General features: G+C 46.9%; 1 protein-coding gene across 3 annotated transcripts in view; it reads right to left on the minus strand.

The window, feature by feature from the left end:
• Positions 1 to 19,709, minus strand: part of svopl (SVOP-like) — a 143,955-nt gene that overhangs the window by 45,172 nt on the left and 79,074 nt on the right. For all 3 annotated transcript variants that reach the window (XM_038780875.1, XM_038780876.1, XM_038780877.1), the window contains 4 exons: positions 18,956 to 19,080; positions 7,504 to 7,567; positions 5,615 to 5,740; positions 1,312 to 1,440 (listed from right to left, as the gene is read on the minus strand). In XM_038780875.1, the coding sequence (XP_038636803.1) occupies positions 1,312 to 1,440; positions 5,615 to 5,740; positions 7,504 to 7,567; positions 18,956 to 19,080 (444 nt within the window). The remainder of the gene's footprint in view (positions 1 to 1,311; positions 1,441 to 5,614; positions 5,741 to 7,503; positions 7,568 to 18,955; positions 19,081 to 19,709) is intronic.

Consider the following 19,709-nt stretch of genomic DNA (forward strand, 5'->3'; position numbering starts at 1 on the left):
GTTTCGGAGCCATGAGGTCATGTTGCAGCTGTACAAAATTCTGGTGCGGCTGCATTTGGAGTATTGCGTGCAGTCTGGTCGCCGCATCATAGGAAGGATGTGGAAGCATTGAAAAGGAGATTTACCAGAATGTTGCCTGGTATGGAGGGAAGATCTTATGAGGAAAGGCTGAGGGATTGAGGCTGCTTTTGTTCGAGAGTAGAAGGCTAAGAGGTGACCTAACAGAGGCATACATGATCAGAGGATTAGATAGGGTGGACATGGAGAGCCTTTTTCCTTGGATGGTGATGGCTAGCATGAGGGGACATAGCTTTAAATTGAGGGTAGGTAGATATAGGACAGATGTCAGAGGTAGGTTCTTTACTCAGAGAGTAGTAAGGGCATGGAATGCCCTGCCTGCAACAGTAGTGGATAGACATATGGATGATAATGGAATAGTGTAGATGGACTTTAAATTGGTTTCACAGGTCGGCGCAACATCGGGGGCCTGCACTGCATTGTAATGTTCTATTGTGCTATGACTTAATAATAATAATATAATAATAATCACTTATTGTCACATTTAGGCTTCGATGAAGTCACTGTGAAAAGCCCCTAGTCGTCACATTCCGGCGCCTGTTCAGGGAGCGTTGCTGGCCTTGTTTTGCATTACAAGCCAGCTGTTTAGCCCACTGTGCTAAACCAGCCCCTTTCTTCACCGCTTTATAAAAACCACCAGAAACCTCACCTTTTCAACCGAAGTTTTGGTCACCTCACAAGCGCTCCCATCTTGGCTCATCATCGAATCAAATCATCGAATCCCTACAGGGCAGAAGGAGGCCATTCGGCCCATCGAGTCTGCACAGACCCTCTGTAAGAGCTCCCATACCTAGGCCCGAGCCCCACCCTATCCCCGTAACCCCACCTAACCTTTTGGACACTAAGGGGCAATTTAGCCTGGCCAATCCACCTAACCTGCACATCTTTGGACTGTGGGAATAAACCGGAGCACCCAGAGGAAACCCACACAGGCACGGGGAGAATGTGCAAACTCCACACAGATAGCCACCGAAGATCGAACTCAAACCCGGGTCCCTGGAGCTGTGAGGCAGCAGTGCTAACAACTGTGCCGCCTTACTGTGAGCCTATTGTACAATTACTTATTTCCAATGGTTTACCTAATCTTTATGCATCGTAAAAAACACTCCCCCCACACCCATCCTCCCACCGAAAGTCTTATTTAACATACAGCTCTGGTGATATATCAATGTAATCTTCTCCAACAACTAGGAATTCACTTGCATGAGCAGGAGGGTGATTTTTTTGTCTTACCGTTTCAATTTCTGCCAAAGAGCCCGGAGGGAGGCAGGAACGATTCAACTTTGCAATGTAGTTCAGGGTCTTAGCCGCGAGCTGAGGATTTCCCTCAGAGACATAGTAGCGGGCGGATTCTGGAATACACTGAAAAAAAGAGCAGCTGGTGGAATTTAAACTCAATCCATAAATCTGGAATATAAAGCTAGTCGCTGATGGCGATCAGGAAATTATCAATTGCTGTAAAGATCCATCTGGTGAATGAATAGTGGTGGTGAATGAATTGACATGTCTATGGGCTGGCACGATGATGATTAGACAGAGGGGAGTGACTATCATGATGAACAGGTGGATGATGGGATGGATTTCGGGCGGGTCAAACGTGTCCCCTGACCAACCAAAGAGGTGATCAACATTGTTAGCAACTTGGAAAGGGGAACAAACCACTTGACAAATATACAGTCATAGTTTCAGGATAAAGAGTGGCAGATTTAAAACAGAGATGAGGAGAAATTACTTCTCTTAAAGGTTCACGAATCTGTGGAATTCACTACCCCAGAGTGCGACAGATGTCGGGATATTGAGTAAATTTAAGGGGAAGGTGGACAGATTTTTAATTCGCAATGAGTTGAAGGGTTACGGAGATCGGGCAGGAATGTGGAATTGAGGCCGAGATGTTCAATCATATTGAATGGCGGAGCAGGTTCGAGGGATTGAATTGTCTAACCCTGCTCCTGGTTCTTACGTTCAACCTCTTCTAGAGAGCAAGTTAGAACGCTCGCCAAGAACCGTTCCTTCAGAAGTTAAAGATTTGAGATCGTTGCTCACTGGTTGTGGAGGCAATGGTATACTTGGCCAAAAAAAAAAACAGAGTCAGTCAGGCAGATCATGAAACAGTTATGGATATAGCCCGCATTGAAACCACAGATCAGGACAGGTCTCTATATAACACAAATTAATACAGATCGGCCAACTAGCGTCAACCATTCTCCATTGCAATACTAGAACACTGCTGGCTTATCCCTACTTAAAGGCAGGTAACCACATTTGCCATCTGTTGGGCAGCTCCGAGCTCTAGAACATTCTTGAATGTTTGGTACGGTGCTGGGTGGTTTTGCTCACAGCTGCTTTTGTTAATAAGCAATTGAACACACCTAAAATATAAAGCACACTTTATGTCTCTCCCTTCTACTGTTACAACTGATTATCTTATAACATTTCCAACAGAAACATGGAAGAAATTCCACACCCAGGTTGCAAACACTTCTTCTTTGTTCCTTGAACTGGGGTATCATTTTAATTTCTTTGGCAAATTCCTGCTTTTTCAGCAACGACTGGAGATTTCTGCAGAATTTCAAACAATTCAATCAAAATACTCGTCTTGGAACCTGAACCCTGTTGTGAATTATTTGCAGGATTTTTTCAAGTCTTTCAGTTTTCCTGACACATCCGAGTGCTAGTGAATTCTTCAAGCGAATGTTTCAAAGTCTAAACCGAGACCGAAGCAAAACGCGACAAGCTGCGATTTGAATTATCAAAGAATGATTATTCTTACAATCGCGCTGTTAATAATAATAATAATCATAATCGCTTATTGTCACAAATAGGCTTCAATGAAGTTACTGTGAAAAACCCCAAGTCGCCACATTCCGGCGCCTGTTCGGGGATGCCTGTACGGGAATTGAACCTGCACTGCTGGCATTGCTCTGCATTACAAGCCAGCTGTTTAGCCCACTGTGCTAAACCAGCCCCTTGTTGCTACAAGCACTGATCTCAGAGGTCGCACATTGGGTCACTGGCCCTTGTGTCAGCTGTTAGCAAAGGCAATGAGGGGCACTTTACTGGACTTTGGTCTGGTGGTCACATTTCTGGTTGTTATCCTTGTTGTCAAAGGTCCAGACCTTAGCTGAGGACAGAATTTGGGCACAGTTATAACACACTCTACAGTCAACAACCTAGTCAGCACTCACTGTTGCTGTGGCGCGTGTTGGGTTTGGCATTGTGTGATAGACAGTCAGCTGACCAGAGCTATACTCCTGGCTATACCTTGTTGTGCATCCCCATAAGCTTCACGAAAATGGAACTATATTACTTGCATACATATTGATCAAATTTCAACACAGACCATCTCCACACCAGTTCAGGACTCCAACCTTCTGTTACAGCTAATGCAAGTGATTCAACTCAACTGTGTAATGTTCTCTATGTTCACGGATGGCGATGACTTTGTGGTTGAAACAATTAGAGAACATACGGCTTTGTTTAAGAACAAAACTATTTATTAACTAACTAAGCACTTCAAAGGTTTCTACGATGTGAAGAATAAGTACAGTTGGATACTATGGCTAAATACAAATAACCATGATTAACTAGTATTGATTACTATTGATTAAGGAGATACTCGACATACGCCTGGGCTCTACGCCTGCTAGCCACGTTCTGCTGCACACCTCGTGTGTTCCAGTAACGTTCTCCTGTTGTCTTGCCACCTGATCGTCAGATGCTAGAATCGGATGCTGTCATACGTGTTATCAAGCAGAACTTGTTCAGTAATATCCTGCTCACTAACGGATTGATACTTCATCCACCTTCTTAAATACTCACTCCCTCCGCCCCCTCCGACACACAGTGTCAGCAAGGGGTGTCATCTGCAGGATGGACTGTAGCAACTCGCTAAGGCCCCGTCAACAGCACCTTCCAAATCCGTGACCTCGACCACCTAGAAGGACAAAGGCAGCAGACCCTTGGGAATCCCGCCACCTGCAGGTTCTCCTCCAAGACCTACACCATCCTGACCCTATGTCGCTGTTCTTTCACTGTCACTCGGTCAATGCTTGGAGCTCCCTCTCTAATGGGACTGTGGATGCACCTACATCTGATGCACCTGATGGAACGCACTGGTTCAAGGTGGTAGCCGCCACCACCTTCTGGAGTACAATTAGTGATAGGCAATTAATGTTGGCTAAGTCAGCAATGCCTAACTTCGATGAGTGAATTGAAAAAAAAACTGAGCAGCCAGACAGGGCCGTGATTGAAAATATTAAATAGAATTTTAGGTATAAAGTTGAGGCGGGTGCCCAACCCGATAGCACATAAAACCGCACAAGACACCCTCACATGTTATCCTGGTCGGCAGGCACAAGTCGGAAGCTCATTCTACGACAATTAAGGAGCCAATTTTAGTTAGTTAAACATCAATTGTCCAGGATTTTACGTTGCCCCGACTGCCTTCATGGTTGGCGGGTTGATTGGCAAGGTGGCCTTTACGTTTTAGCTCGATCCAGAGCTGTCAAAGCGCAAATAAAATTAACAAATGTGTCGGAGGACTGAGGTTTATGTACAATTTTGCTGCCCAGACACTTGTGGCGTAGTTTTAACACGGATATATATAGATTTTTTTTTAAACAGGTCTGCAGCTCCGAGACAGCTCCGATGCGGCTGCCCCCGAGGGAGCACGTCGGAAGCACCAGCCCGCACACTTTCTTTCCTCAATGTCCACCCTCTTCCCGCCCTCCCCGGCAGCACTCCGACTTTCACAGAGCGCCTTCCCCGCTGGATGCCCGCCAGTCAGCATGAAATGACGCTCCGCGGCCCACTGCGGCCGGGAACAGGTTTTGCGCCCACTTCTGGGCCCGTCGAGTGCGAGCACCCAACCAGCGAAAGATTCGGCCCATTATCTACAAGCCATCACTTCTGACAATGTAGCACTCCCTCAGTACTGCACTGGGAAAGTGTTTTAGTCCCTGTATTGGGACTTGGAATGATAACCTTCTATCCCAGAGGCTATGACTGAGCCAAGACTGACACCGTTTTACTTTGAACAGAAGAGATTGGAAAATAAAGAGTCAATATCAAATGGAACGCAAATGGGAAAAAGGGATCTTCAGTATACAAGCGGGGTTCAGAGGGTGGGACTCATTAGAGAGGGAAGAAAAAAAGGATAGAATTGAGGTGGGATAGGAAAGAGGATGACAGCCTACCCTTCATAAACAATCTTTACTCCTGTACAGGATGTGTTCTTTCTATAAAACTTTCAGCAGTTATACTGCTTTCAGTTCAATTTAACACGTATTGGATCAAAGATCTGGGCCGGAAATCTCCGGCCCATTCGCTGGCAGCGGAATTCCCTGGTCCCGCCGGCAACACACCCCACCCGCAGGTTTCCCAGCGGCATGGGGTGGCTTCAACGGGAATTCCTGTTAACGGCGGCGGGTGCAGAGATCCCTACCGCCAGCGAACAGCCCGCCGCCTCCCTCTGCTGAGAATCCCTCGGCTGGGGAGGCCGGAGCGTCCTGTGTTGCTCCGGATTGCTTTGCCTCACCTTAAATAGCACCAACAGGATGATACTGGGAATGGTGGAGATGCGCACAAGCCAACGCCAGCCCAGCGTGGGGATAATTAGATACGCCAGCAGGATTTCTATTATGGATCCCAGGAGCCAGAAGATCTACAAGAGATAGAGAGAAGAAAAAAAATAAATAAGAAAATAGAAAATAAAATCATCATGAATGGTCTGTTTTCCTCCCTCCATTGGAAAGTGAGGTAACAAATTAGGTCTGGAAGATTCTGGAGAGAGAGAGAGAGAAAAGAGGGTTAACATTTTGATGACATCTCCTTCGTCCGACTTGGAAAACAGGACCGAAAGGAAGTTCCAGTCTCTGATGGAATAAAACAGAGAGAAGGCTAGAGGTGAAGTGTACAGGTAGTGCAACATTACACAGTGTAAAATGTAACTTGTATAAGTAATCCAACATTTCAAAATAACACCACAATGTGTTAGATCGACAGATAGTTGTTCATGGTAAAAAAATGCTGAAGATTTAGAAGGATTACGTTCAGCAGCCAGGCGCGGAAGGACATTAGAAAGACAAGGAAAGTAGGACAGATCCGGAATGGAGCGGAAACAGAGAAAAGGCCATCTTTTGAGACAAGTGTGTTGAAGACAAGTGGGTTCATAACTCCACGGAAATGGTGCAGATGGCAAGTTACTTCTGTCACAATAAACGGAACAACTGTTACTTCTGTTACAATAAAGCAAGACAAAAGTAGACCACAAATCCTAAACAAACAACTTGCTCCAACCACCTTCTAGTGCCAGCAATATCCTCCTATGTCGATTCCCAGGGTAGCGCACTAGCTTTGGATTGGTCCGGCACAGATGATGAGTCCACAGGGCCTTCTTCTACACTATAATGTACTATGGTTCGATGGGGATGATTTGCATCTCGCTAGCGCCTTGTTTGTACTTAAGAAAGGAGCAAACGCAAGGTTAAGTGGTGGATGGTTACACCGACTTAACACAATGTTGACGGCTGTGCTGCTTACTTTTTTGGGAGAGCCTGAATTCTTGCAACCGGAGCCCCAATGAGAAATGTGAGGAAGCCTCTTGGATATTGGCACATGGGAGTCAAGTGGCACGATTAAGATCCCGGTGTTAATTTTGTCTCTGCCACCTGACATCTGCCAGTCCCCACTCCTGCCCGACAGACACTGGGCGCTACTGACTGAGGAGGTGGCCATTTCCAAGCATAATTAAAGGGACCCTCAACCATCATCAGAGAAAGGAAGATGGAGCTTTCAAAGAAGTCTTTTATTTCTTTCTGGTTGTCTTGTGGACCTTTGGATCCGAATGCAAAATGCACCTGCCCTTTAAGCTGCTGCCCAGGTCTGATTTCCCACATCCAGATCAGCGGGCTGCCTACTGGGGTACCTACCTCATACTGGCAACTCACTGACTACAGGGTTAACAATCTGAGGCAGCATGACAATCCATCAGGTCCCACGCTGGCTACTTCAGACACCATCACCCAATCCAATTAAAATGTCCGTATCAAAATGGTGCCCTGCTATCTCTACACACACACACACAATAAATTGTATGTAGAGGTCACTGATCCTCTCAAGAGGTGATCTTGAACAGAACTGGGCATTAGGGGTGATTTGAACTTTTGACAATCGTGCAAAACGGGCGCTGTGTGATTCGCTGTCCGTTACACATTTATGCTAAATCCCCACAGTACAAATTACACTGTTCTTTCTTAAACTGGCTTTCCCTTGAATCTCCTGAGAGAAGAGAGCATGAGCGCCCATCAAGGCTATCATTCGATGTTGAGACGATTAACACTGGATCATCGCTCCGGCACAAGGCATCAGTCTGCCAACGGTTGAAATCTGACCAGTTAGTTTTTCAGAGCGCATACTCTTTCTCACCTGTCCCAGGGGTAAAATACGACCTCGATAAATGGAAGGCATGAACTCTGTCATGAGAATAAATCTGTGCGGAAGAAAATAAAATCGATGTCACCATTTGATATAGTTGCCGTAGAACGATGCAGCGCAGAAGGAGCCCAACAGCTTTAAGATACAAGAGGAATAAGAACCAGAACGGAGTGAAGTAGGCATGACTTCGGGGGCCACAAGGAACAACAGAACTCAAGCCAATGCCCAACAAGATCCTCTTCTACAACCCAAGGCTCATTGTAAAGAAAACAAGTAATGAGACTCCATAAGACCATAAGCATAATTAGTCCAGTTGGCCTGTCGAGTCTGCTCCGCCATTCAATCATGGCTGACGTTTTTGTCATCCATTCTCCTGCCTTCTCCCCATAACCCCTGATCCTCTTATTAATCAAGAACCTATCCATCTCTGTCTTAAAGACACTTGGTGATTTGGCCTCCACAGCCTTCTGCGGCAAGAGTTCCACAGAATTACTCTGGCTAAAGAAATACCTCCCCATCTCTGTTTTAAAGGGTCGTCCCTTTAGCCTGAGATGGCGTCCTCTGCTTCCAGTTCTTCCTACAAGTGGAAACATCCTCTCCACATCCACTCTATCCAGGCCTCGCAGTGTCCTGTAAGTTTCAATATGATCCCCCCTCATCCTTCTAAACTCCGACGAGTACAGACCCAGAGTCCTCAACCATTCCTCACACGACAAGCTTTTCATTCCAGGGATCATTCTTGTGAACCTCCTCTGGATCAATTCCAAGGCCTGCACATCGTTCCTTAGAAACGGGGCACATGTCCATGTCCAAGCATAATGAACTGAACAAAGACCCTTATTGAAAGATGTGCAAACAATGTACCACATCTTCCGCATGGCATCATGGCCTGGGAAAATGTGTAAATCTTGGTACAAGTCTGATTATTTTAAAAGTAATGAATTGCTTTTGGCTCTTCCAACGGTCAGTTGTAAAATACAATACCGGTATGTGTTCACTATGGATAAGGACGATGTAGGTATGGATAAGGACGATGTAGGTATGGAAAGCAGGGCTGATATAATTGAACAGATGAGGATTGAGAAGGATGAAGAGGGGATGGCCAATTTTAATACAATAAGACAGGATCTGGCCAAAGTGGACTGGGAGCAGCTACTTATCGGTCAATCCACACCAGAGCAGTGGGAGTCATTCAAAAAGGAGAGTGCAAAGCTAACATTTTCCCGTAAAAGTAAAGAGTTGGACCAAAAATTCCAGAGATCCCTGGATGTCAAGGGATCTACAAGATTGGATAAGGAAAAAAAAGGGAAGCTTATGGCAGATACAGGAGTCTCAAAGCCGTAGATGCCCTCGAGGAGTATAGAAAGTGGAGGGAGATGCTTGAAAAATAAATTAGGAGAGCGAAGACGGGGCAAGAAAAAACACCCGCAGGCAAAATAAAGGAGAATCCCAAAGTGTTTTCTAAGCATATTAAGAGCAAGAGGGTAACCAGGGAAAGAGTAGAGCCCATTAGATACCGCAGTGAACCTCTGTGTGGAGCCGGAAGACATCAGGTATTAAACTAATATTTTGCATCTGCGTTCAGTATGAAAATGGGCGATGGACGTGTAGAAATCAGAGGAAGACTGTGATATAACTGAACAGATTAGGGAGACTAATTAAGAATAAGAGCCCAGAGGGCAGCACAGTGGCACAGTGGCTAGCATTGCTGCCTATGGCGCTGAGGACCTGGGTTCGAATCCCAGCCCTGGATCACTGTCCGTGTGGAGTTTGCACATTCTCCCCGTGTCTGCGTGGGTTTCACCCCCACAACCCAAAGATGTGCAGGATAGGCAGATTGGCCATGCTAAATTGCCCCTTAATTGGAAAAAAATAATTGGGACTCTAAAATAAAAACAAATAAGAGCCCATGGGATCAAGGACAATTTGACAAGTTGGATCTAAAATTGGCTTAATGGCAGGAGGCAAAGGGTGTTTTTCATAGAATTTACAGTGCAGGAGGCCATTCGGCCCATTGAGTCTGCACCGGCTCTTGGAAAGAGCACCCTCCCCAAGGTCAACACCTCCACCCTATCCCCATAACCCAGCAACCCCACACAACACTAAGGGCAATTTTGGACACTAAGGGCAATTTATCATGTCCAATCCACCTAACCTGCACATCTTTGGACTGTGGGAGGAAACCGGAGCACCCGGAGGAAACCCACGCACACACGGGGAGGATGTGCAGACTCCGCACAGACAGTGACCCAAGCCGGATCGAACCTGGGACCCTGGAGCTGTGAAGCAGTTGTGCTATCCAAAATGCGACCGTGCTGCCCACGTTGCATGTTGGTCGAAGGTTGTTTTTTGTGCCTGGAAGCCTGGTTCGAATGGTGTACTGCAGGGATCGGTGCTGACTCATTTGCTGTTTGTCGTGTACATCAATGACCCGGTCGGGAATGTGGGAGGTATTTGACCGGTAGGTTCGCAGCTGACACAAAAATTGGTGGCATGCTAAATAGTGAGGAGGAAAGCCTTATATTACGGGGCGATGCAGATGGGATGATCAGATGGGCAGAACAGTGGCAAATGGAATTTAACCCTGAAAATTGTAAGCTATTTTAAACGTGAAGAGAACTGTGCTTTTATGGATGCAAGATGGAGGCAGAAGAACTTCAGAAACCTACTACATGGGGCCCACCTAGTGGCCATAATCTGCAACATCATAACAATTGACAGCAACATTGAATGTGAACCGTTGACTTAGTAATTGACGGTACAAAAATAAGATTTGTAGACAGGGAGTATACACTTTACACAAATGTCCTTCTAGTAGCATGTAAATATTTGAAGTACATGAGGAACTTGCCCCCCATCAAATTGTTTCCTTCCGATTCATATCTGCTGTGCAAAGTTTAATCAAATCCCACTGAGGTTGCACAATCAGCCACACATTCAACATTTCTCAAAAATAGCATTAATTTCCAAATGCAACCCTATTTTTTTTTTTTTAAATCTTAGCCTAAGGAGTCCTCGAGTCACTGCATTGAACCTCATTCATTTCCCCAGAGGAATATTCTGCCTTCTCCATGCTCTCAACCAACTTGCACACGGGGGCCCCTGATTCTCTTATTGTTCCTCCAAATCGGTGGTCTGTTGGTGATACCCTTGATGAGGAGGGGTGGGTGGGTGTGAGATGGGGGGTGGGGCCAGATGAGGGTTGGGGGTGAGAGAGAGGGGGAGGGGGAAAGAGAGCCAGGGAGAGAGAGAGAGAGAGAGAGAGTGCGTGTTGAGGGATTGTGGGAGGGAGATGGAGAGGGGAATACAGCATGGTCTGTCTTTAAACTGAATGCCACCACTAACCTTCTGTCTCTCCCTCCGCAAGTGTAGGCCATGTGCAATGGTCCAGTTGCAATCATCCATTGATAACCTAGCTCAGATTAAGTTTGGGGCAGTATATTTGGGACCAAAATGCTTTCGGTACACAATATTTTTAAAACCAGGTCAGAACTACAACCACAGCCAATGGTGTAGTCAGGTCGGAACATTGGTGTCTTGTGGGAAACGGTTGAGAAGCATTTCCTACAGAAGCTACACAGATCAATGGGAACTCAACTTTCCTTCAGCCTCCAAACCCAGCTTTTGCTGCTATTCTACTGCGCCAATGGAATTAATTGAATTGAAAGTGCAGACGTGTCAAACTGCTGGAAAAAAATAATGGACAATTGGTCAGTGGAGGGAGGGGGGTTTGTTGTTGTGGTGGTGCTGCTGACACTGGGGGGGGGGTCTCTGGGCAACCAGCCAGAGCACCCATCCCTCCCCACCAAAAGCTACTGATCAGCTGTTCTGGGGGAATTTGCATACGTGCAGTGCGGTCAGCCTAAGTTGAAGGTGGTTTTTGAGTGAAAGCAAGCATCCAGCAGAGGGCAGAAGAGCAAAGCTACTGATCAGCTGTTCTGGGGGAATTTGCATACGTGCAGTGCGGTCAGCCTAAGTTGAAGGTGGTTTTTGAGTGAAAGCAAGCATCCAGCAGAGGGCAGAAGAGCAAAGCTACTGATCAGCTGTTCTGGGGGAATTTGCATACGTGCAGTGCGGTCAGCCTAAGTTGAAGGTGGTTTGGGGGAAGGGCTGTTGGCAAGTGACAGTTAAACCCGAAACACTTCGTGAGTGTTTCCCACCCTACCTCCTCCTCTAACCAACCCCCCCACCCCACGGTGGTTGGGAAGCGGGAGCAGGGGCCTGTCGTGAAGGTGAGTGAGTGCCTTTAAATTTGCTTAACTTTCAGCGGGAGCAGGGTTTGAGGTAATATCAGGTAAGCTCTTCCTTTCTTTTTCTTTTTCTTGTTTTTTTTTTTAAATCTAGAGGTGATGTCAGGGAAGGCAGTACAATGCTCCTCCTGCAGAATGTTTGAGGTGAGGGACGCCGTCAGTGTCCCTGCTGATTTCATCTGTGGGAAGTGCACCCAACTCCAGCTCCTCAAAAACCGTGTTAGGGACCTGGAGCTTGAGCTGGATGAACTTCGGATCATTCGGGAGGCAGAGGAGGTCATAGATAGGAGCTTCAGGGAAGTAGTTACACCAAAGACTGGAGATAGATGGGTAACTGTAAGAGGGACTGGGAAGAAGCAGTCAGTGCAGGGACCCCCTGCGGTCGTTCCCCTGAGTAACAAGTATACCGTTTTGGATACTTGTGGGGGGGACGACTTACCAGGGGTAAGCCATGGGGTACGGGCCTCTGGCACGGAGTCTGTCCCTGTTGCTCAGAAGGGAAGGGGGGAAAGGAGTAGAACATTAGTAATTGGGGACTCAATAGTCAGGGGCACAGATAGGAGATTCTGTGGGAGCGAGAGAGACTCACGTTTGGTATGTTGCCTCCCAGGTGCAAGGGTAAGTGATGTCTCGGATCGTGTTTTCCGGGTCCTTAAGGGGGAGGGGGAGCAGCCCCAAGTCGTAGTCCACATTGGCACTAACGACATAGGTAGGAAAGGGGACAAGGATGTCAGGCAGGCCTTTAGGGAGCTAGGATGGAAGCTCAGAGCGAGAACAAACAGAGTTGTTATCTCTGGGTTGTTGCCCGTGCCACGTGATAGTGAGATGAGGAATAGGGAGAGAGAGCAATTAAACACGTGGCTACAGGGATGGTGCAGGCGGGAGGGATTCAGATTTCTGGATAACTGGGGCTCTTTCTGGGGAAGGTGGGACCTCTATAGACAGGACGGTCTACATCTGAACCTGAGGGGCACCAATATCCTGGGGGGGAGATTTGTTAGTGCTCTTTGGGGGGGTTTAAACTAATTCAGCAGGGGCATGGGAACCTGGATTGTAGTTTTGGGGTACGGGAGATTGAGAGTATAGAGGTCAGGAGCACAGATTTGACTTCGCAGGAGGGTGCCAGTGTTCAGGTAGGTGGTTTGAAGTGTATCTACTTCAATGCCAGGAGTATACGAAATAAGGTAGGGGAACTGGCAGCATGGGTGGGTACCTGGGACTTCGACGTTGTGGCCATTTCAGAGACATGGATAGAGCAGGGACAGGAATGGTTGTTGCAGGTTCCGGGGTTTAGGTGTTTTAGTAAGCTCAGAGAAGGGGGCAAAAGAGGGGGAGGTGTGGCGCTGCTAGTCAAGGACAGTATTACGGTGGTGGAAAGGATGCTAGATGGGGACTCTTCTTCTGAGGTAGTATGGGCTGAGGTTAGAAACAGGAAAGGAGAGGTCACCCTGTTGGGAGTTTTCTATAGGCCACCTAATAGTTCTAGGGATGTAGAGGAAAGGATGGCGAAGATGATTCTGGAAAAGAGCAAAAGTAACAGGGTAGTTGTTATGGGAGACTTTAACTTTCCAAATATTGACTGGAAAAGATATAGTTCGAGTACATTAGATGGGTCGTTCTTTGTACAATGTGTGCAGGAGGGTTTCCTGACACAATATGTTGACAAGCCAACAAGAGGCGAGGCCACATTGGATTTGGTTTTGGGTAATGAACCAGGCCAGGTGTTAGATCTGGAGGTAGGTGAGCGCTTTGGAAACAGTGACCACAATTCGGTGACTTTTACGTTAGTGATGGAAAGGGATAAGTATACCCCGCAGGGCAAGAGTTATAGCTGGGGGAAGGGCAATTATGATGCCATTAGACATGACTTAGGATGTGTTGGTTGGAGAAGTAGGCTGCAAGGGTTGGGCACACTGGATATGTGGAGCTTGTTCAAGGAACAGCTATTGCATGTTCTTGATAAGTACGTACCAGTCAGGCAGGGAGGAAGGGGTCGAGCGAGGGAACCGTGGTTTACCAAAGAAGTGGAATCTCTTGTTAAGAGGAAGAAGGAGGCCTATGTGAAGATGAGGCATGAAGTTTCAGTTGGGGCGCTTGATAGTTACAAGGATGCGAGGAAGGATCTAAAGAGGGAGTTGAGACGAGCAAGGAGGGGACATGAAAAGTCTTTGGCAGGTAGGATCAAGGAAAACCCAAAAGCTTTCTATAGGTATGTCAGGAGTAAAAGAATGACTAGGGTAAGAGTAGGGCCAGTCAAGGACAGTGGTGGGAAGTTGTGTGTGGAGGCTGAGGAGATAAGCGAGATACTAAATGAATACTTTTCGTCAGTATTCACTCAAGAAAAAGATAATATTGTGGAGGAGAATGCTGAGACCCAGGCTATTAGAATAGATGGCATTGAGGTGCGTAGGGAAGAAGTGTTGGCAATTCTGGACAAGGTGAAAATAGATAAGTCCCCGGGGCCGGATGGGATTTATCCTAGGATTCTCTGGGAAGCCAGGGAAGAGATTGCTGAGCCTTTGGCTTTGATTTTTAGGTCCTCATTGGCTACAGGAATAGTGCCAGAGGACTGGAGGATAGCAAATGTGGTCCCTTTGTTCAAGAAGGGGAGTAGAGATAACCCCGGTAACTATAGGCCGGTGAGCCTAACGTCTGTGGTGGGTAAGGTCTTGGAGAGGATTATAAAAGATACGATTTATAATCATCTAGATAGGAATAATATGATTAGGGATAGTCAGCATGGTTTTGTGAAGGGTAGGTCATGCCTCACAAACCTTATCGAGTTCTTTGAGAAGGTGACTGAACAGGTAGACGAGGGTAGAGCAGTTGATGTGGTGTATATGGATTTCAGTAAAGCGTTTGATAAGGTTCCCCACGGTCGGCTATTGCAGAAAATACGGAGGCTGGGGATTGAGGGTGATTTAGAGATGTGGATCAGAAATTGGCTAGTTGAAAGAAGACAGAGAGTGGTAGTTGATGGGAAATGTTCAGAATGGAGTTCAGTTACGAGTGGCGTACCACAAGGATCTGTTCTGGGGCCGTTGCTGTTTGTCATTTTTATAAATGACCTAGAGGAGGGCGCAGAAGGATGGGTGATTAAGTAAATTTGGAGACGACACTAAAGTCGGTGGAGTTGTAGACAGTGCGGAAGGATGTTGCAGGTTACAGAGGGACATAGATAAGCTGCAGAGCTGGGCTGAGAGGTGGCAAATGGAGTTTAATGTGGAGAAGTGTGAGGTGATTCACTTTGGAAAGAATAACAGGAATGCGGAATATTTGGCTAATGGTAAAATTCTTGGTAGTGTGGATGAGCAGAGGGATCTCGGTGTCCATGTACATAGATCCCTGAAAGTTGCCACCCAGGTTGATAGGGTTGTGAAGAAGGCCTATGGTGTGTTGGCCTTTATTGGTAGAGGGATTGAGTTCCGGAGCCATGAGGTCATGTTGCAGTTGTACAAAACTCTAGTACGGCCGCATTTGGAGTATTGCGTACAGTTCTGGTCGCCTCATTATAGGAAGGACGTGGAAGCTTTGGAACGGGTGCAGAGGAGATTTACCAGGATGTTGCCTGGTATGGAGGGAAAATCTTATGAGGAAAGGCTGATGGACTTGAGGTTGTTTTCGTTAGAGAGAAGAAGGTTAAGAGGTGACTTAATAGAGGCATACAAAATGATCAGAGGGTTAGATAGGGTGGACAGCGAGAGCCTTCTCCCGCGGATGGGGGTGGCTAGCACGAGGGGACATAGCCTTAAATTGAGGGGTAATAGATATAGGACAGAGGTCAGAGGTGGGTTTTTTACGCAAAGAGTGGTGAGGCCGTGGAATGCCCTACCTGCAACAGTAGTGAACTCGCCAACATTGAGGGCATTTAAAAGTTTATTGGATAAGCATATGGATGATAAGGGCATAGTGTAGGTTAGATGGGCTTTAGTTTTTTTTTCCATGTCGGTGCAACATCGAGGGCCGAAGGGCCTGTACTGCGCTGTATCGTTCTATGTTCTATGTTCTAAAAACCCTCAGGTCAGCCTTGCGATAAATTCTCCCAAAATGGAGTTTAAACCGGACAAATGTGAGGTAATGCATTTTAGTCTGGTCAAACATTGAAGGGAAATATACCGTAAATGGCAAAACTCTTCGAAATGTAGACAGTCAGAGAGATCTGGGCGTGCATGTCCACAGATCTTCGAAGGTGGCAACACAAATGGACAAGGTAGTCAAGAAAGCATACGGAATGCTTGCCTTCATTGGACGGGGCATTGGGTATAAAAACTGGCAAGTCATGCTACAGTTGTATAGAACCTTGGTAAGGCCGCACTTGGAATATTGCGCACGATTCTGGTCGTCACACTACCAGAAGGATGTGGAGGCTTTGGAGAGGGTGCAGAGGAGGTATACCAGGACGTTGCCTGGTCTGGAGGGTGTTAGCTATGCAGAGAGGCTGAATATACTCGGCTGCTTTCATTAGAAAGATGGAGGTTGACGGGTTACCTGATAGAGGTCTAAAAGATTATGAGGGGCATGGATAGAATGGATGGGCAGGCACTCTTTCCCAAGGTGGAGGGGTCAGTCACTAGAGGGCATAGGTCTAAGGTCCATGGGGCAAAGTTTAGAGGAGACGTGCAAGGCAGGTTTTATTTTTTACGCAGAGGGTGGTGAGTGCCTGGAACACCTGCCAAGGGAGGTTGTGGAAGCAGATACATTAACGCCGTTCAAAAGGCATCTTGACAAATATATGGATAGGATGGGTATAGACGGATACGGCACACAAGTGCTGAGAGTTTTGGCAAAGGTTGGTACCATGACCGGTACAGGCTTGGAGGGTCGAAGGACCCGTTCCTGGGCTGTCTTGTTCTTTATTTCTCAAGTGTATCCATCTAAGATTTGGAACCGAATTCTCAGGTGCATGGCTCGAGGCTTTACTTGTAGACTACGAGTCCCCAAGGGGTTTTAAACTCCTTCTCTTTGAGAGGCAGTAATCTGTTCCCTGATCTTTTCACCCTCCACCTCAATACATTCTAGGAACATACAAACAGGTGTCTAGGCCTGAATGTCCACCGTTCAGTCAACAAATGGTGTCTCATCAAGGTTCATTAAATAGAAGAACAAATAGAAGAAGTAATTAGCAGCGTAAATTCACCATTCTGATGAAAGGTCATTGACTGGGAAACAGAAGTCAAGACTGTTTCTGGGTTATGAACCAGAACCCGGAGGCAAACAATCACTCGTTGTGATACTCCCTGGGACTCCCCTCAACCACCCCCCTCCCCCTTTTGCCTGGAGCAAGCTCACTATCCAATTAATTGTGACATTCAGACAGATTCTCCAATCAGAGGCCTTGAAATTCCAGCACTGGAAAAATGAAGGCACCCTCACTCTGGCCTTTGCCAACTTAAATTTAAAAAATGACCTTGCAGCCAGGTGCCCCCTTGTGGTTGAGAGGGGTTTAGGAAGGGTGGTGGGAATCCACCCTATAAAAGCAGCTATGCCTTCTTCTGCACCCAGAGAGACATGGAAGGCCTCTCGGCCTACCTGGAGCACAAGGCCCCCCCCAACCCGTTTGTGGGCGTCTGCCTCAAAGGACCTAAATTGCCCCCATCTCCTGGACAGATACAGTCTTCCGGCCTGAAGGAAGCTGCACGTGATTGAAGTTCACACTTTTATTTCAGTGACTTGGAGGCCAGCTGAAACCCCAATAGGTCTCCTTTAATAGGTGTCAGTAGGCTACCTGCTGTATGCAGATAGGTAGCCCTGCCAGCCCAGCACACACAGACACACAAACACACATTCCCCCTCCCCCCAATTCCCACCTTCATTCACCAGGGAAGAATGGCTCGGTTGGGCTGGATCGGCATGCTAGAGGGTGGGGCTATATATCCTGTCTACCTCTGACCCCTGTCCCAATTCTGTTTCTCTCCCCTCTGCCCAGCATTTGCAGCATTTTCTTTTATCCCAGCATCTGCAGTAATTTGCGTTTTGTAAAAGTAAATGCCACCTCATTAAAGACCACGTCCCTTTTGAAGCCACCTAATCCCTTGCAAATGTGAGGCAATTATACTTTGTTCGAAACACTGACTGCGATTTAAAAAGATGATTTAAATGATGCACATCACACTTTTCACAATTTCTCAAAGTGCTTCACGACCAACAAAGTATTTTCTGAAGTGGAGCCGCAGTTGAAATGTTGGAAACGCAGCGACCAATTTCCACACAGCAAGATCCCACACGGCAATGTGATAATGACCAGATAATCTGTTTTGGTGATGGTGGCTGAGGGAGAAATATTGGCCACATTGGCCCGGGATGACTCTCCTGCTCTTCTTCAAATTGTGCCATGGGACAGTGCAGTGCAGCCTAAGACAGCAGACAGGACAGCTCTTCTGAAAGGCACATTCCCTTTACAGTGCCAGCCTAGATTTCTGCACTCCATTCTCTAGAATGGGACCATGAGCTTTCAACCGTCAAATTCCCATGTAAGACTGAAATTCCGAGCTGAAATGCAACTTGCCGTGGTACATATAGTTTGGTTTTGTTTATTTTATGGGGATCTAAGACATTTTGGACATATAGTAGAATTCTGTAACAGCTTTGGACATTCTAGCAGCCATAGGGTAGGGGGAACAAATCATATAGAATCCATAGAATCCCTAAAGTGCAGAAAGCAGCCATTCAGCCCACCGAGTCCACACCGACCCTCTGAAAGAGCCCCCTATCTGGGCCCACTCTCCTGCCCGATCCTCATAATTCCACCACAGCTCCCCATCTCTGGACACGTGGGGGCAATTTATCATGGCCAATCCACCTAATCTGCATATTTTGGACTATGGGAGGAAACCCATGCAGACACATGGGGGGGGGACTATGCAAACTCCACACACACACACACACACACACACACACACACACATTCACCCAAGGTCGGAATTCAACCTGGGTCCTTGGCGCTGTGCAGCAGCAGTGCTAACCACTGTGCCACCCTTTAGATTTATCTTGGCCTTTTCTTCCATGTAGCCCAATCCAAAGGCACAGTTGCTCTCGAAGATACTGTTTTGGACCTCAGAGCCATTCCTAGCCAGTCCGACGAATAAACCATTGGAAACAATGAAACACGTTTCATCCAGGCAGGCCGGTGACCAGATATAGGAAAGGGTAACTGGTCAGGGAAAGGACAAGACAGACAACAAAATGCTTCGTACCCTTGTGAGTGACCAGCCACGCCGCATCCGACCATGCAACGGAGGAAGACAAACCAGACGTAGGTGTGTGCAAAGGAGGTCACGCCCGAGTAATAGGAACTCCAGACGGTGACTAGGAGAAGAATCTGGAACAGAAAGCAAAGTCAGAAACACGGTTCCAACACTACCGACATACCAAAAAACTTCATCTTACCTGATGCTGCATACCTAATTCAATAAAATTAAATGGTTCTGGATCGAGGTGTACAAGATTATGAGGGACATAGAGAGGGTGGATAGGAAGCAGCTGTTACCCTTAGTTGAAGGATCAGTTAAGGGGTAACACAAGTTCAAAGTGAGGAGCAGGAGGTTTAGGGGGGGATTTGAGGAAAAGTTTTTTCACCCAGAGGGTGTCTGGAACGCACTTCCTGGGAGGATAGTATAGGTGGGCTGCCTCACATCCTTTACAATGTACCTCAATGAGCACTTGGCACGTCATAACATTCAAGGCTATGGGCCAAGTGCCAGTAAATGGGATTAAGTAGGCAGGTCAGGTGTCTTCCATGCATCGGTGCAGACTCGATGGGCCAAAGGGCCTCTTTTGCACTGTATTATTCTGGGATTCTGTGATCCTTTGTCAAGGACCAAGATTTGATCAGCTGAGGTTCAGCAACTAGTTGTTATCTAGCACACAGAGAGGAATAGAAAATTCAGACCCCAATGCGGTATGACAACTTGCACAGGTACAAAATCGAAGGATACTGTTTATTGCACA

The sequence above is a fragment of the Scyliorhinus canicula genome, chromosome 20, assembly GCF_902713615.1.
Source record: "Scyliorhinus canicula chromosome 20, sScyCan1.1, whole genome shotgun sequence".
Lineage (NCBI taxonomy): Eukaryota > Metazoa > Chordata > Chondrichthyes > Carcharhiniformes > Scyliorhinidae > Scyliorhinus > Scyliorhinus canicula.